This window comes from Ciconia boyciana, chromosome 1, assembly GCF_034638445.1.
Source record: "Ciconia boyciana chromosome 1, ASM3463844v1, whole genome shotgun sequence".
NCBI classification, from domain to species: domain Eukaryota; kingdom Metazoa; phylum Chordata; class Aves; order Ciconiiformes; family Ciconiidae; genus Ciconia; species Ciconia boyciana.
In genome coordinates, this window is record NC_132934.1 from 124,516,283 (window position 1) to 124,534,643 (window position 18,361).

At 44.0% G+C, this 18,361-nt stretch overlaps 1 protein-coding gene and 1 long non-coding RNA gene across 4 annotated transcripts in view; one reads left to right on the plus strand and one right to left on the minus strand.

Annotated features, from left to right (window-relative positions):
• LOC140644855 (uncharacterized) overlaps nt 1-12,791 on the minus strand; it is a 38,828-nt gene extending 26,037 nt beyond the window's left edge. The window contains exon 1 of the long non-coding RNA XR_012039839.1: nt 12,607-12,791. This is a non-coding gene — a long non-coding RNA (uncharacterized lncRNA). The remainder of the gene's footprint in view (nt 1-12,606) is intronic.
• The window catches only part of CASK (calcium/calmodulin dependent serine protein kinase), a 228,278-nt gene continuing 221,798 nt past the window's right edge, over nt 11,882-18,361 (plus strand). For all 3 annotated transcript variants that reach the window (XM_072847953.1, XM_072847962.1, XM_072847944.1), the window contains exon 1: nt 11,882-12,451. In XM_072847953.1, coding sequence (XP_072704054.1) covers nt 12,393-12,451 — 59 coding nt within the window. In that variant the 5' untranslated portion in view covers nt 11,882-12,392. The remainder of the gene's footprint in view (nt 12,452-18,361) is intronic.

Genomic DNA, 18,361 nt, shown 5'->3' on the forward strand with positions numbered 1-18,361 from the left:
TTTTCTAGAATGGTTTAGGAAATGATCACACGAGGGAGGTTGATGTTATCATTAGTATACCTAGCCTGACAGACAAGAAAGGGTTTAAAGATTCCTTGGAGAGACGAATGTTGTAGGCAAATTTGTGCCTGACGGAGCTGCCGGAACCAGCTTTCTAAGCCTGCCGCTCCACAAAACAGAGGACATGGCAAAGTGCTTGAGAAACGAGTGCCACTGCTAGTGACAAAGCTTTTGAGAAACTGAAGGAGTTAGAGAGGCCTGTAAAAGCAATCACAACACAAAGTTTTCTGCCACCCACTCCGAGAAAGGCAGTGGCACGAGTCCTCTTGGAGCTGCACGGCAGCGGCGTGCGCGTCGCAAGTGTCAACAAAACGCCAGTGCCCTCAAAAGGAGAGGGAGGCAATGGTTGACAGCCCCCAGCTAGAAAGGTTCACGCTCTCATTCCCCAGAGTTCAGTTTTAGCTGAAAGTGACTGTCAGCCACAGGGACCTGGGGAATAGTACTTTAAAGAGGGATATTCAGCTACAGATATGGGATTTGCAAGTTAAATGTAAACCTAGGAAAGTTTTGGTGGTTGGAAGCACGCTCTCCTAGTTAACAGCAGGGCCGTGGTTCAAAGTCCAGAGTCAGATTTTACGTGAATCAGGCAGACGAAAAGCAACAGTAAAAACAGAATACGGACTGTGACTGTCAAAACTGCTCTTACAAACAAGTTTCTTACAAAATGTAATTAAAACTATTTACATAGCGTGCCCAGCACATTATAGTCTCTTTACTGATAACTGTTACCACGCTACAGTTGGGGGAAGCTCTTAGCGCCAGATGGATGCTTAAAGACACTGGAGCGGTCATTTTTAAGATGTTATTGAAAAATGATAAAATGGACAGAGGAAACTCATTTAGGGATTGAAAAGTCTTAAGAGAAGGACTAGAGATCTGTCCCGATCCTAAACAAACGATGCCATTAAGGAAGTGGTAAGACTTGTCACATGGCACAGCAAGTACTTGTTCCCCATGCAAAGGAGAAACAAACTTGCATGTCCCAGCTGGAAAAGGAAAATATACAGTCAGCAGTCCTTTACTCCTAGATACATATTTCGAGTATTCTCATTTTCCTGAGATAGTGTTGCTAAAAAACATAACAGCTTAGAAAGATGATGTCCCAAATTTTATTCGATATGCTAGGCCTGGTATACCTGATACAGTAATGTCTGACATTTATCAGGTTCATGTTTAACCGTTCTGCTCTGAAATACAAGTTTAGCCGTATAACCATAACCTCCATTATCTCCAGCCTCTGAAGGCTAGCAGAAAATATGTTAAAGAATATACAGGAACGGATGCCAATTCTGATCCACACTTGGTACTGTTAAATAACAGTGGTACCAATGTAACATGACGTGTTACTTGCTGACATTTTATTCAACAGAAAACTGAAAACAAGAGTGCCTGCTCTTGAGTGCCTATTAGGAACTCATGTCAAAGTCACGGCAACCCGTAGACGTATGGGAGAAAAGGTGGGGTGCGGGGAAGGTAAAAGGGAAACATAATCTGGGGTACTGGGAGCTGTCACCTTTTTGTAAAAAGCAACTGTGAGAATATCTATCATGAAAAGCAATGACTGCAAACAGCAATAATGTCACAAGAAATATCCTGTGGTCAGCGACAAACTGGACATACCCAATGGACATATGCAGAGGAATAAGTGACACTTTCTCCAAAGAAGGAGTACCAACACAGCCATTTTACCTGAGAAATTCTCACAGCCAACAGCCACAGCAGGTTGAGATGAATTAGTTCCAGGACACGGCACAAATGGAACTAACAGACTTGCTGCCATCTGACAGCAAGAGTATTGATACTCTGGGAGAGATTTCCAATTCCATGAATCAGTGCAGAGTACCTCAGAGACTAATTGAACGTGTGCTTGTTCATTAAGTTAGATTAAGTTAGTATCTGAACTTCCTTATTATGTTAATGTTTAATTTCAGGATGCAGAGGGAAGTTGCTGAGAACCATGTCTTTAAGAGGTTCTGGCTTGAACCAGTTGTTAAATACAAGCTACAAAGCGCAATGCTCTTGTTAAGAGCTCACACTCCGAGTAAGGCAGAGATCCCTATCAAACTCCATGGTGCCTGCTGGTCGCAGGACAACCCAGACATATGGAGGAGACATCTTTTTCACTTCTGTGGAAGGTGAAAGCCAGACCAGGGAAAAATAATACGTTTCTCATTACTTTTTAAAAAGCTAGTAATTTTCTCCTTTTCTTTTAGGGCACCCATTACTATATTAATGGAATAGTTTAAAGCATTGCCTCTGAAAGATCAAAGGCAAAATATCCCTATTTTTTATACAGGAAACCTAGGAACTTTGCTGGAGCTACTCGCTGCCTCTCCAGCACATCCAGAGTGATTATGCCCCAGAAATGCTATATATCTGTTGACTAGCTGTAAAGGACGCCCAGATAGCTAGCTCAGATGTAGACCTCTATCCCATTGGTGTCTAAAGTTACATGAGACGATTCGTATTAGAAACTCACAAGATGAGGAAACAGAATTAATGATCACTTGCCAAAATCTTGGTTTACCTGACCAGCTGGGCACTGGCTGTCGCTATACAGCACAGACAATAATAGTGTGTTTCTCTATATATATTCCATTCCTGGTGTGCATGCCCTTCACATTCTTGAGTTGACATGCTTCTGGACAGGTACAACTACTGTGGGCCACATCTGCTCTGTGATTATCTTCATACTTATAACCAAAGGCACCAAAGGAGGGACAACACAACCACCATCAGGCTAGTACTATGAGTCACAGCTTGTCCACTCATGGTATGATTTACCTATTGTTCTGACAATTACTGTAAATAAGTACTTAGTAGTTAATTATTAGATACCAATGCTAAGTTAGAAGTTTTTTAGATAGCATCCCCTTTCTTCTGAAACAAGAAAACACTTGATCCTGTTTTGTTCTTATTTGAAAGAACCAGTTATTATGACTGAACTCAAGCCTCCTGTCTAAGAGTTGTCCTTTATCCAAAACTGTAATGACTGAGCACAGGCACACCCAAAGCCTGTGGGTGTGGAGCACATAATGGACACCATGGTATTTGTAAATCTTCCTCAAAGAGAATCCAAACAGCAAGGGAGTCTGAGGGATTTGAATGACACAGTGACAGCATGGTGAGGACACCAGTGTGTATTCCTGCTCCGGGCTGGCCTCAGAGATGCTTCTCTGTCCTGGTGCCTGTTACAGCACAGATGTTTGGGTGGACTGTCAGCAACAGGGATGGCTTTAATTAGCCTAAAAACAGTGCACTGTAAGTGGGTAGTTCAGGGTCTGAGTGACGGGCAACACAGCTATCTGTTCCATAGGCTGTGGAAGACAAGAGATGTTACAGCAGATCCCCTTTCTTCATCATCAGAGCCCTAATTTTCTTAAGGTCCTTCTAAAGAAGCCAATACATCCATACAGAGCCCGGCTCTACAGTGACTAAAGCAGAAATTACTTAGAATTCATCAAAAAGTGTTACTTCTGGCTCTTTTCCTCACAGAAAACATAATTACTCCTAAAGCTTTGTCCTCCTTAATTTACAGTAAAAATATAATCTTCAGAATTTAGTTCTGCTAGATGCTTTTGTGTTACTTGTGCTAAGGACATCACCAGCATCAGACAGAGCTTCTGATTAGGAGTCATCATCCGTAAAATACATACTAAGTTAGAATAGGTATTCGCAGTTCTTTAACAAGTGTTTATATATTTCTATGATCCTTGGTTTTCCTCTGCTCCTATGATAACATATGGATTTTACATTGGTGAAGGAGCAGAGAGATGTGTTTGATGTTGCTGTACACCTGGAGCTGTGAGAAAACTGCAGGCAAAGTCTTGTCTCCAGATGAGCACTGATGGCCAAAAAAACCCTGAAGCTGAGCATATTGGCCTCATGTATAACCACTGAGCAAAGCATCACCAGGGACCACACTTTACTACAAAGTAAATAACAATTTGTTCACCTGTGTGTCAATCTCCTATCCTAACATCAAGATCCTCCTCCCACTTCTTCCCACCTTCTGTTACATTCTCCATTGACATTCCAATAGTGAGAGCAAATAGGGCAGCAGTCCTGAAAATAGTCTCACACATAGCACAAAAATGCCTTTTCCCAAAGAAAAAAATATTTTGCCTTTGTGGAAGTCTTTTTTCCCTCCTATATGGAAAGGCTCCAAGCTACTCATAAAAATCTCTGCTGAGATTTGGACCATGTGCAGCGCACAGGTGATCATCAGGGGAGTATGGCTCGAATTTCTTCAAAATAAGGGTGCTCTTGAGCCCATAAAGGAAGAGATCAAAGAGATACTATGTGCTGGGTTTAGAGAGAGCTATTACAGAGCGTGGTTTTGTTTTTTCTCTCTCTGCTGTCTCCAAACTTCACTTTCACGACAGCTTTTTAGCTACGGCCAGAGTGTCAGGCTCCCAGCACAACGCTGTGTGCAGTGGACACTGCCTGGGACGAGAATGCCCGTGGCCAGTGGGCTTGGATGGCTGCCAGAGTGCTGCTGCCAACATAAGCCATAGGAAAAAAGGATTTTTCTCCCAGTTTCTCCCTCTGTCAGACCCGAATAGAATTTCATGGGACACAGAAAAGCATACATTTTTGCCCTCTAGGACTTTTTCCCCTGCTAAATTTCAAAGATCTGTTGCAAACTATCTATGAATTGGATTTCTGCAGGCAAAAGATTTACAAGAAGCTTTCTCAATGGTAACTTGGCCAGTTCGAATCAGGAAGTCGATACTAACTCCTTCCATTGCAGGTGGTTTTGTTCCTGAAGGATAAAAGAGCCTCAAAGTTTGGGTGTGAATAATCATACAGTGTCAGCATAACACTTCAGAAAGGGAAAGCGTAAGGAAGAGGGAGAAGGAAGTGGGAAGTAACTAAGTGGCCAGGCACTTAGAGAGCGGTGTTTGCTCTCTTCTGTGAAGCTATAACCCATCTGAAAAAAAAAGTAGGCTGAGAAAACCAGGAGGAAAGGAAAAAAAGCTGGATGACAAGAAGGAAGATGGAATACTTGGCAAATAATTGTTTATGGAATTAGTATTCTCTTCTAAAGTTATAAAATGTGGTAAGCTTGGCTTACCCTGAGGCTATAAGTGGTAACGCCATAGCTGTGTCTTAGGAGTCTTCAACTGTAAGCCTTGTCAGCTTTTGGATTGTATTACTGCACATTAATAGAAATAGTGATCTGGGAAATGCAGTAAGAAAAAATAGGTATCTCAAACCTCATAAATACGGTTTGGAAAATAAATTGGTGGCAGAATGAGGACAAAATAAAGGACAAAGTTGGGAATGAAAAATGAAACAAAGGATGAAACTAAAAGGCTGAGAATGTAAAAAATGCCCTAATGGGTCCACCTAGCCCTACTTACCCAACAGGGGATAGACTGGGATCAATAATGTGGCCTTCCTGGGTAAGGATATTCTTTGCATCCCAGGTATGCTGACTCTTGTGATTTCCCCAAATGTGGAGAAGCTGACTGCATAATTTGTAGTGAAAGACTGTATTTACACCTATAAAAATGAAAATGGAGCAGTGGCAGTAGGAGATAGTTTAGAAAGTGCATGAAAGCCTAGCCACTATCTGCAGTCAGTTCCCCTTCCACTTCCCCAGCATCTACATTTGTTGTGCTAAGGATGCTCCATGGCACACCCCTGCCTATTCCTTCCAGTATTTGTTTATAATGATGTGTTATCCCTGAAAAGCTCTAATTCCTTTTTGAACCTGCTGATACTATTGGTGTCCACAGCCTCCTGTGGCAGCAAGTTCTCAACGTTCACTATTCACTGTGTGTGTATATGTTTTTTAAAAAGTACTTTCATGTATTGGTCTTAAACTACCTTCCGACTTGTTTTACTGAGCGCCCCTTAGTTTTAATATTGCAGGATTTGGTGAACAATGGTTCTGCCTTCACCTTACCTACCACTTTCGTGATTTTGTAAACCTCAATCATATCCTACCTCAGGTGTCTCCTCTGCAAATTGACAAGTCCCAGCCTTTTGCCTTTTCCTGGCAAGGCAGATGGCTCATCCTTGGTTCCTTTTCATTGCCCTTCTCTCTCTGTTCCTTTGCAAACTCCTTTGTGTCCTTCTGGAGACGGGGAGGCCTGAAATGTCCCAGCTCTCCAGCTGTGGGTGCACCAGAGCTTTATATGGCGGCAAAATGACAGCTTCTGCCTTGTTTTCATGCCTGATATGCCCAATATTTTATTGGCTTTTTTTGACCATCACTGCACCCTGCAGCAATGGTTTCAGAGAACTGCCAGGGTGAGTCTGAGGGCTCTTTCCAGAGCTGCAACTGCCGGTTCCAAGTTCAGCATCACGCAGGGACGGTGTAGATGAGGATTTCCTCTAGATGCAGTATTCCTTGCCATTTATCTACACCAAAGCTCCTCTGGGCACTTACTCTGCTTTGTGGGGCCCTTCTGGAGTTCCTAACTATTAGGGTGGCACCTGTCTACTCAAAAGAGCTTAATACGTTTCTACAAAAGACAGTAGGAGGGTTAAGAAATGCAAGAAAGAAGAAAAGAAAGATATGAAAGGAAAATACTAGGGTTTTTTTTTATTTCAGTGCTAGTATGTAGCATTTTGATGTTGTCCTTATGATGTGATTTTTAATTATTTTTCCGTATATAGGTGCATGACTCTAGCATATGGTTGCAAATTTCTGTTTAGGATAATGATGAAAAGATAACCGGAATTTTGAGTTGTTTTTATTACCTAGTTTTATCCCCTGTACATCTTGTAAGATCTTTTTAATTTAAAAAAGCTTCAATAAAAGCATCACGGAGAGATTTCTTCCACAATTCTTATTATTTAATCCATACCCATCAATGAAGAAAAGCTGCAACTGGGGAGAAAAGAAATAGGCATCTCCAGTAATCCAATCAAGATTGTTCACAGGTACACAGTACACAAGGAAGGGAAAAATAACCAGAATGGCAAGCAATAGCTGAAAAAGAAACTCCATTAAGTAGAGGTTTGTGTAATTTTTAAGTTCTCCCCTCTCTTTTCATGTTGCCAGCTGTTCCTACCTGGGACTGTTTCACCTTTGGAAACTGATTTTGAAGGGTGACCGTGAGCGTCTTTGGCAGTATCAGATAGGCTCAGCTTTGGTTTAGTTTACTACCTATCTTCAGTAGTGTTCCTGTAATTTATGTTTAATTATGACTATGGTCTAATTACAGATGAGGAACGTGACTTTTTCCTTTACCATTCCTTGACCAAGACCTGGCTGATTACTTGACCTGGCATTGTCTCCCAGCTGGGTGGCTGGGTCAGTACGAGCCGAGTGTCTGGCGAAGGTGATGTGGTTACCATGTCTGAAGGGCAGTGAAAAAGAATTTCTCATTCAAAAGAGGCAGCTCTTAGCCGGTCGCCTGAGGAAATGACGTTTATGCTTTGCCATGTTCACATATACATACAAGCCTGTATCTTTCTCAGGAACTTTTGAACCTGGGGGTCAATTTCAACAGAATTAGATGGGGGTAAGGTACAAATCCCACAGATAAGCTGCAACTGTGCTTTGAAGATAGGGGACTGCAGAAAAGCGACCGGATAAGTGTCTTCAGTGAGAAAGAGTGGCAGTGAAAGTCCACTTCTCATTGAACAATGGAGAATTGACACCGTGGAGGAACTTAAAAAAAACTCCACTAAGGAGAAAAATGCAGTTGGAGATTTATCTTCCTAGACAAACATCATTCACCTGTTAAGACACACATTCGTGGGAAACCCAGCTTCCTTAATTACGGTGTGGCATGACTTGTGCAGTGTGCTACACCTGAGCTCTGCAGCTGCAGACTGCCCTGCCACACAGTAGATTTCCAAGCTGATTTAATTATATACTTCTGTAAGAAGTTATCCAGACTTATTCAGGGTTGGCTGATGGCTTTTTAGGGTTCTTTCGACCAGTATTTTTTACAAGGATTGAAAATGTCCACGTCTGTCATGATCAAACATTGTCTCTTTTCATTGCAACCAAAATACTATTGCCCCAAATATGAACTATTTTAAGTTAATAGAATTTGCACTCCTAAACAATACGGCAGTTTGTCAGAAATCTGGTAGGCCTCCCATATTCTCTCTTACAAAGTACTAACAGTTCATACTCATCTTCAGTGTCAGTATCATCCTCAAACTTTGTAAGGGGGAGTGATTTAATACCCGGGTTACAGATCAAAGTACCCAGGGCCCTGTTATACTTGGAATCTGAGGCACAGAATTTGGTGCTTCCTACATCTTTTGGATTACAGAACACTGTCAAACCCTTAAAATTTCTTGTTCATCATCACATACCTTTTACATCACACTTTTAAATGAAAACACTATAAAGGCTGTTTGGATGTAACTGATAACTATGGTTCCATAAACAACTTTTGAACAACTTACCTGCCCCATGGCTCATCAACAGTGTGCGGACCGTATGTGCACACCCCACGAAGACCACAGCCAAATAAAACTTGAAAAACCCATAAAATTTTAAGAAATGGGTTTTCTAGTGCCCAAGCCCACACTCAGCTATTTCTTAGGACTTTAAAATAAACTTTTGAATTAAACAACAATAGCGGTTTGCCTACAAATATGCCACCTTAACCTGGCAGTTCAGAATCTGACAGGCAGGCAGCTCAAACACGTGCAGTGGTTTGGGGAAGGCTACTAGGGACTGTAAAGCATCTCCTCTGTGTGAATAGTCAGTGTCCTTTTCTTGCTGTTTCCCTATGAAGGAGTCCCTCTCCCAGCCCTGAAACAACTGATGCCCTGAACTGTTTTCAGACCAACCATTATCCTTGCCAGTAAATCATTCCAGGTCTCAAGTGTAAAGTTTCTTCTGCTTCTATGATGTCAAACATTAGTGTTACATACTTTTTAATAAGATGTTAGATGTGCACGTTTCAGAATTTAACCTTAAAGTTTTAAATTAAACCCAGAATCTATAAGGACATGTATTGGATACATGGGTGAAAATCAAGAATGCCTGCCTGGGAAAGGGAAAGGGAATGACTATTTTCAGACTTGTGGCTGAGATTCACGATCACAAACATACCTGTGTATGCATTGCTTGGATGGTCATACTACTGGGTATTGGCTGCTGGCAAACTTTGCAAACTAACGCTCACGTTTTCTTGAGCCCATTCAATCTGAAAGTGAGTTACAGCATAGTTCTCACTTGTTCTAGTAATTGCTGATGTAGTGGTATCCTTGCTGCTTTTGCTGGTTCAGTATGCAACTTTTTACGATACAGATCTGCACACAAATCCTAGTTCAGACAGATTCTTCTAATGCAACTGAAACAGTAGGTAGCTCCCATTTTCGCTCTCCCCCTGCACTAAGTGTGGACAACTGACACATTTGTAGGCTTTGATAGATTTGCCTTCATTCTTGCCAACCTAAGCCATGAATGCTACAGCTGCTCTAACAAGCGTGTCTTCTTTGCTCCACAGTGGAAAAAAAAACAAAAGAAATAGGAAGCTCAGCCCATCAGATGAAAAAAGCAGCCGCTACCCTCCTTACCAGGAGGTAGTAGGACCCTTCAAGTAGGCTAGATGCCAGGGAATGAGCCACCTCTCTTACGGAAAACCCATTTTGTTCAGTGTCTTCCAAGAAACTACCTTCCCACAACAACTCTAACACTCCAACCTGTGCTCTGAGACCCCATCCGTCGGCAGAAAAAGCATGTTTCTGTGCTGTGCCATGTCAAAACGGAGCCAACTGCCCTCCAAAGCTCTCAAAGGGTTTGTTCTATTACAATACTTTGGCCCGAAGACTCCCATGTATTATGCTTGATATTCCTTGTTTTCAGTTTAATCTATCACACCTGGGTAACGTGGCCTGGTGTGACTCAGCGCTTGGCATCCAGAGGAAAGTGAGACCTCTGTGAAGTGATGCTGCTAGAGCGGTAAACACATTTTCCTCAGCTCAGGAAGAGATCTGTTATCAGCATTTTTCTTCCTTGTGTGCTTTTGTATCATTTTTTCTTGTTAACTTCTAACGATGGCTCTGCGTATAGTCAGATGACAGTTTCTGCTCAAAATATAAGTGAACGCTCACCCATTTTCTAAGACTTATTACTGTCAGGCCTACGTGGTACTCAGCCTGATGGCCTCACAAAAGGAAAAAATGGTTGCCCACGTTTAGCTGTGTGAAATTCAGGGAACAATCTAAATATATTAGCTTTTTGTCTGCATTCCAAATAGCAGATGGTGTTTAAATGTTTTTTAAAGGTTTGTATGGTATAGAGCACAGCCTCACGGGAATGCCTCTCACCTTATATGCTGCCATTGTGCAGGAGATAGATGTAATTATTTTCACGGCTTTTCCCGATTTATTTTTTCCTTTGAATTCGTCTGGAGACAGGAGCAACGTGTTCTTGATGAAGTGTCATCAGCTCTGCATTTTAAAGCTAACTTTTAAACCATTTCATCACATAATATTGCTTTGACAGGTTTTTTTCCTGTGTGTGGGGAACAACTGTATAATTTACCTTTGTAAATGACTTTTAAGAAGTTGCATGTGTGTTGAAGCACTTTGGCAAAAATAAATATTTTGTAAACTGCAACAGTTCCTGACTAATTCCTTCAAAAGACCTTTGCTTTCTTCTGCAAACTGTCTAATTCAAAACTTGGAAAAGCACACGTGTGCAACTTACATCTATCTTTTGTATATAGTTTTCTGTGTAACGAGTTAAAAATCATGGAACACAGTATATCAGGTAAGTACTTAGTGTTCTACAATTCACCAGGTGTCTCAGACATTGTTTTTCGTAGCTATTAAGAGAAACGACAGCCACCAGTTGCTTGCCCAACTGGAAGAGCATATCGAAGAGCCTTCCTAAAAGGTTCTTTTAATTCACTACTTTTAGGGCTAATAAGAAGGTGACCGTTTTCCTAGGAACACAGAGGATTCAAATTGTGCTCCAGAAAATACTTATATCCTTTTGAAAACAAAAAATCCGCACTTCAACCGCGCCTGGACAAAGCTCTGCAAGCCCAGTTTTGCAGAGAGGTTCTTTATTACCAGAGCCGAGTTCGTGAAAACCAGAAGGGACGCCTGCCGCTACAGACCACGCGTGTGCGCGCAGCTGAAGCGCCGGACGCTCCACCTAAGCAGCGGCCTTCGCCACCCACCGAGAGGGCGGCAGCCGCTTCTCTCCCCTGCCCGCACCTGCCCCCAGCGGCCCCCAGCTCCAGGGCCGCGCTGCCCCGCACCCCGCGGCCTCAGCGCGACGGGGCCGCCGGTACTCCTGCCGCCGGCCCCGCGCCAGCTGCTGCCGCTCCGCGAGCCGGCGGCGGGGACCGGGCGGCCGGGGAGATAAGGGGGGGTCGCACCTGAGCCCCGCCCGGCCCCGCTCGCCGCCGCTCCCCACGCACCGCGGCCGCTTGCACCCACGGCCGCCCCGCCGAGCCCCCTCCCCGCGCCATGACGTCATCCCAGCCCGCGCCTGCGCACGCCGGCCCGACCGACCCTCCCCGACCCCCCAAACGGATGGTGGGCGTGGCCCCGCGCGCGATTCTGGCGGGGCGGAGGGTGGGGGGAAAAGCAGCGGAAGCGAACGCAGCCCCCCGCGTGCGTGCGTGCCGCGCCTGCTCGGCCTGCCGGCGCGCGCGCGCGGGGGGGCGGGCGCGCGCGCCCAGCCGCCGTCACGCAAAGCCGTCACGGCGCGCGCGCCCCGGCGCCCGCCCTCCAGTAAAGCAAGCGCCTATCGCGGCCGCTGCCGCTACGGCTGCTTCTCCTCCTCCTCGCGCCTGGGAGCGTAATCAACGGCCGCGCCTGCAACTCCCCGCCCCTCCCCCCTCCCACTATTATCCTCCCTCCCGGCGCGCGCCCGTCCCCCCCCGCCCGCCCGGCCGGGAGCGCGCGGCCGCCCGCCCGCTCGGCGAGGGAGCGAGACGGCGCTGCCGCCTGCCGCCGGCCCCTCTGCCCGCCGCGCCGCCCCGCTGGCCCGAGCCGCCGGCCCGCCCGCCGCCGCTGGGGAGTAGCCGGCTGAGAGGGGGAGGGAGGGGGCGGGAGGGGGGTGGGGGGCGGAGGAAGGTGGGGTCGCGGAGTGTGTGACACGCGCGGGGAGCGGCGGCGGCGGCTGCGGCCCGCGGGAGGAGGAGCGGGGAGTCCCGGCGCGGCCGCGGGAGCCCCCGGGCGGGCGGCGGCGGCGGCGGGAGCTGCCGTAGCGGTTGGGATTTACCGTGGTGGTGGCGGCGGGCGCTGACCGGCAGGGGAGCGCGCCGCGCGGCGGGGACCGTGCCCGCGGCCCCCCCTCCCCCCTCCCTCGCCCCCCCTTCCTCCCTCCCTCCCGCCCCCCCTCCCCGGGGCCGCCGCCTCTCGGGCTGATCCCCCCCGCCCGGACCATGGCCGACGACGACGTGCTGTTCGAGGACGTGTACGAGCTCTGCGAGGTGATCGGCAAGTGAGTCCCGCGGGGAGCGGGAGGCGGGCAGGGCAGGGCAGGGCAGGGCGGGCGTGTGCGCCACCGGGCAGAGCGGGGGAGGGGGCGGCGGAGCCCCCGTGCCCGGCCCCTCCCGCCGGGCGCGGGGGGAGAGGGATGCTCTGCTCGGCACCCACCTGAGTCGCCGCCGCCAGCGGGTCGGCGCGAGCGGTGCGGGCTCCGGGTCCCCCCCTGGGCTGGTGGCGGTGACACGGCGAGTGCCTCCGCCGCGCTGCCCACCTTCGTGCTTACACGGGAGGCGGAAGGGGGAGAAGTGACCCGATGTTTCCTCAGCCACCATGATTAACCACCTCACCATCACTCAGGCTGGCTGCAGCAAGCGGCAACCGCTTCCCACCCCTTTTCTTCTCCTCCCCCCTATACCCCATTCCTGGCACACCCATCGAGGATTGCCTATTGGGGAAGGCAAAGGGAAGATATCTCTCTCTAGATCCACCTATTCACCGGGTGTCTGCGTATGCGTGCGCCAGGTGTTGGTTTTTCCTCTTCTTTGCTGCATAATAACCAGCTCGTTAGTGGCAGTGGTAGTGACGCCCGGGTAGCGCTCGGTTTTCGTCCAGATCTTTCCCTCCACTCTCATTCGCGTGGAGAGAGAGATGTGTAAGGCAGTAGGGGTGCTTGGCCTTTTGAGTCTTATTATGCAACTGCTATTAAACCGAGGTTCGAGGCTTGTATCAAACCTAGGACTTGAGGTAGTTGCTAGCGTTCCCCAGCTGCCTGCTTCGGGTAACCACTGTTGTAGGGTGGGTGAGAATGACAGTTCGAGTCTCAGTCTGGGTAATCGCACCAAGAAAATGCACAGAATCCCCCAAATCAGATGGTGATAAAGAATTAAAGCTGAACTCCATTCCCCCCCCCTCCCCCCCATATTCTTGTGACTGCCCTGTTTCGAAATCCATTTTTTATTTATTCGTCATCTTTCACATATTTTCTCTAGTTGTGTCTGTGTTGCAAAATGGACATGAAAGATGTAGCAATATTGTGACTTCCTAAATTTTCTGTATGTTTCTGATTCCAAAGCTGAGATTGCTGTGGAAGCCTTAGTAGTGGCACTCTTCAGTGTGTTTGCAGTTTTTTCTTCCTGACAATGAATTTTATAGGAATAATTGTTCACCGTGTTTTGATTGCGAACAAAGAATTTTTTCTGCGTGTATTCTCTTGTCTAGTCTCCACCACTATGCTTTTCAGTTTATATCGAGTGCCGTCTACTTTCAAAGCTAGGGCTAAAAATATTCTAGAATTAATCTTTCCTCAGGATTACACTAAAATGCTAGTCTTGGACTTAGCAGGTGACTTCCTTGTCAGCAGAAGTTTCAGCACTCAGTTCTGTCATTTCACAAAGTATTACTACCTTTCTCTTAACACAAACAACTTTTAAAAATATTAAGCTTAAAAGGCGTCGTTTACTGTCATAAATGGTAAGCGATTACTTTACTTAATGCTGGTTGTTGGTGATGACCTTCTGTAGCTGAGAAACAAAACTCTGTTATTAAACATGTTTTGAAGACACTTTTTGGCACGCTCCTTTCACAAGTGGTTTTATGCTAACCACTGCAGTTCACACACTATTTTATTCATACCTGATTACCTTTAGAAAGAAGGTGCAGTGATTATGCATGACCGCACACCCTTTTAGAGAATGGATGATTCACAGGGGTCCAGATGTTTGCACATCTCAAATGACTTTTTGTTTTGTGATCAGAGAATTTTGAAGAGAGCTCAAAAACTATGGATTAGGTATTAGCTACAGAAGTTCCACATGAGATTTAGGTAGCATAGATAGTGTTGTGATGTAACTAGATCTAACAGATAAATATTGAATCACAGTAGCATAATGATGCCAAGAGCACTGTAGCAAAAACAGGGTGGATCACTGAAAATAGCAGCAGTGATAGTGTGAAGGGTTGATAGCTCATTGTGATTGCTCAGGCTTTTCCACACAGATGTCGTGTCAGTCCTCTAAAAAACATTTAAAATAAATACACAATTTCATGTACAGTTGTACAAGTAGTATTCCTATTTCTTTGCAATACTATGCAGGTCACTACCAGGGAACCAGGGATGCAGCGTGTTTATTTAGCTTACAGATTTTTGGATACCACCTTGTTTGTCTTTAAGCAACTTGAGGAAAGCTGCTGTAAATCTGCTTTGAATTGCTACATATGCATCTTGCTAAACATCTTTCAGTGAAACATCCACTAAATGTCTGCACGTTCCTGTGATATATTATTGATCGATACAGTAATTTAGTTCTTGCAAATAGCACATCTGGCCCCAATTTGCGTTTCAGACACATGAAATATTAAAACATGTAATTTTTCTTTCCTAAATAGGTAGTTACCACTGTCATTTAAGGTAGTAAAAGGTATTTTCTCAAAGGGTGTGGGAAAGAGATTTTTGCCTGTAAAATGTCTGAATATTTAGTCTAAGGGAAGTCCCAAAGTTCCCATACAATTTACTAGAGAAATAAGGAGAGAGTTTCTTAGCTGACAGTATGCAGTCCAATTTGTTGAGGTGTATTCTGATCTTCAGGATAAACTTTAAACACTTTTAAATACAATAAACTGATAATACTTTGTGTAAACGTAGTGATAATAGCTTTTGGTGTGCTGGAGTATGGAACAGTTACAATGCAGTAGTGTATGAATGAGTTGATTGGAATGACAGTGACAAATTGTTTATTATGTGGCATTTAATGTGTTTAAGTTCTGCAAGCATGCATTTTTCATTTTGAATGGGTGCAGGATAAAAGAAAGGCCAGGAAGGATAGAGAGAAATTCTAGTTCCTGTTTCCTTTAGAAAAAAAATTAAGGGAAATCTTCATTTGCATATATTTCTAGTATACCTTTCCCTCGCTGAAAGCTATATAGAGGTAAAAATTGCAGTAATAATACCAATTTCTTGTTGAGCTTTTTAAAGTGGCTTTTATGACACTAACATTAGTCACATAGTTTTACTTTACCAGATGTGTTATGTTCTGGGTTACTGTCTTGTCTTCAGACTTGGATGACACAAACACACTTCAAGCAAGAAGTAAATTGGGGATTTCTATATTAGTCTTCAAAAATGTGTTAACATATCTCGGGATAACTGGCAGTGATGAAAACCCCAGTGTGCATTTTTTTTTCCAAACTTGCTTCCAGGTAACTTCGAAGAGATTCTCCCTGTATATTGCATTTGACTGACAGTTCACAGATAATAGTGCTAAGTGTACTTCTTTATTTTTTAATTAAAATTTTCATTCAGAGTGCGTTGAGTAGTTTATAAAACCTAGTTGGTGTAAAGTTGAAACATCTTGGGTATTCATCTGAAGTGAAAACTGTTCTGAGTTTATCACAGGAGCTCCACATACACATAGCAGTAGTTTTCTTTATGTCAAAGAGAGAATGGCTGTCTTTAGTTGGTATTGAATCTAGAAGACTGAAGCATGGCTTTTTTGATAGGTAGAATCCTTGTTCTGCAAGGACTTTATTTTACATTATCTGTTTTTTACTTTCTGTACCTCTTAAGATTCATGTTGGTTTATGTTGGCATTAGAGGAGTACCATAAAGATTGTCCAGTCTTTCTAACAGTGGGATTGCAGGTTGCTAAAAAATTTCTCCAAATTTTAAAGCTGTAAATACTATGTGATAAAGTTGATAAAAGTTTATTTGTGTTAAAAAGGGTATTGGTCACAATTGAAATCATTGGTCTTCATATTAATAGTCACTTGAACTGTACATTTTTGTAATTTTGTCTTCCACTTGTGTACCATAGGTATGTACAATCATTAGTAGTGCGGTCATTGGTATTTTTAGTACCAAAGTATAATGTGATGATTGGTGCTAATATTATCGTAGCTTTCAGGATGTGCTCTGCAATATGACCGGGTTCAGTCTAGTCCTTTTCTGCACTGCACGCTGAGGATTTTTATTTTCATCCCTCCTTCCCCTGTGATGGGATGATTCTCTCTGCTTGGGCTCTTCCATCTAGCAAAGAGGAGTTAAAGTGCCTAGAGCCTGCAGGTGCTCCTCCCTTCTGCAGCCTACCAGCACTGCTGGAACACTGCAAGGATGCAAGGTCTTAGGGTGGGAAGTGGGTCAGGGGATTTTATTGCATTGAAGTATGAAGGCCTGTATCCCATCGAAGTCAGACAAGAGCATGATGGTTGCAGTTCCATCCTAAGCTGTTACCTTGAGATGGAGAGATGCTTTGGATTTATGCCTCAGTCTGTGAGTGTTTAGAAAAGGGAGGAGAGCTCATGGATTCCTTGTCCAAGAAATATTTTAATAATTTTAAGTATTGGGATAACAAAACTATCTAGAAGTGTTTTGATGGTTTCAGTGATACTGTTTTTCATTATTGCCTCCATTTTCTTTGCACAGGAGTGAGAATACTGTTGACTCTCAAATGTACTTTTTCTCTAGTACACCTTTGAAATTTTGTGTCTCCTGTAAAACTGATGGGTATAATTTTGACAAACCAAATGAAAATGTGAAACCACTGTATGATGTACTCACCCTTTGGAAAGGGGGGAGAGGGAAGGGAACTTCTCTGGGATATGGAAAGTGATTTGTCTAGTTTAGCTTTTGGTTTCTTAGTACTGTTTGAAATACTAGTGTACTAATGAAACATTCTCAGCTGTTTTCTGTTACAATGTTTAAGGTGAACATGAGGTCATAATATGCATTGCTTCAGGAAAATAACAGTAGATTATCTGTAGTGTATAGCTGCTACAATATCTCCTTAGCTAAGTTATTCTGCTATGGATTTTAACTGTAATAGTGATCTCTTTCTGCTTAAGAGGTTCTATCTACTTAAGAGGTTCAACTGTAGCTGAACACAGAATTAATATACCTAGTTGCAGAGTACAACATTTTGATCAGTACTCTCTGTTTGTGTGGCTTTTTCTAGCATTGTTTTGATAAGCAGCTGCATTCTTGCATACATCCTTAAGATGTGAACAAGACGGCTGTAATGATTGGGAAGTAGAGGCTTGCTCAAGAGGGGAGTTTGAAGGAACTTCATCTAGGAAAATGCAAACTGAGAAAGATGTGCGAGGGCTTTGCAAATATGTTTTTGTGCTTAAACACCCAAGAGAAAGAAGCCCTTGAAGATAGGAGCAGATGAGCAAATGTGTGCAGACTAGACCTGAGTAGTTTGAGGCTGAAACTTAGAAGATTTTAGGCCAATTTACTACTGAGATTCTGGAGCAGCTGTCTGTAAGAAGTTATGGGACAAAAAAAGCTACCTTGTCTTGTAGATTTGCTAACTTAACAGTTTGATCTTTTTAATATAATAGTATGAAACTTTGTTGCCTTCAAGAATGGGGGCCAGGCTTTAGGACCCAAGTGATCCCTGATAATCATTTCAATTCAAACACAATGCTTGAGATGAAATGCTTCAGGATAAAGAAATACTAGGGAAAGAAAAGACCCGTATTTTATGTCAACAGCCACTCACCTACTTAGCCCTGTGTCTGATAAACCGGCCTTTTTATAATCTCTTATACAGATGTCATGACAATGCAAGGTAATCAAGCAGTATTAACCCTAATATGATGTTTCCAAAGATCACTGTTCAGAAACCTGTAGTCATATTAAATGTGCCATCTAAAGAATAGTGACTTCAGAATTGAAAGTGGTGATGCGTTAGAAGTAGGTATTTTATGCCAAATTATGGGGTTAATAAAAAAAACCCCTCTTACAAATTCTCCTTTTTCCAGGAGTACTTTTTTTTAATATACAGTGTGAAAATGTATATACAGGATATATTACATGCATGGCCAGAATTATCATCTCTAGTCATTTAAAAAGTTAGACTGATCTCTTAAGAGAGTGTACAAATCGGGTAATACACCCACCGAAAGAACCCCAAGAAACCCTTTTCTT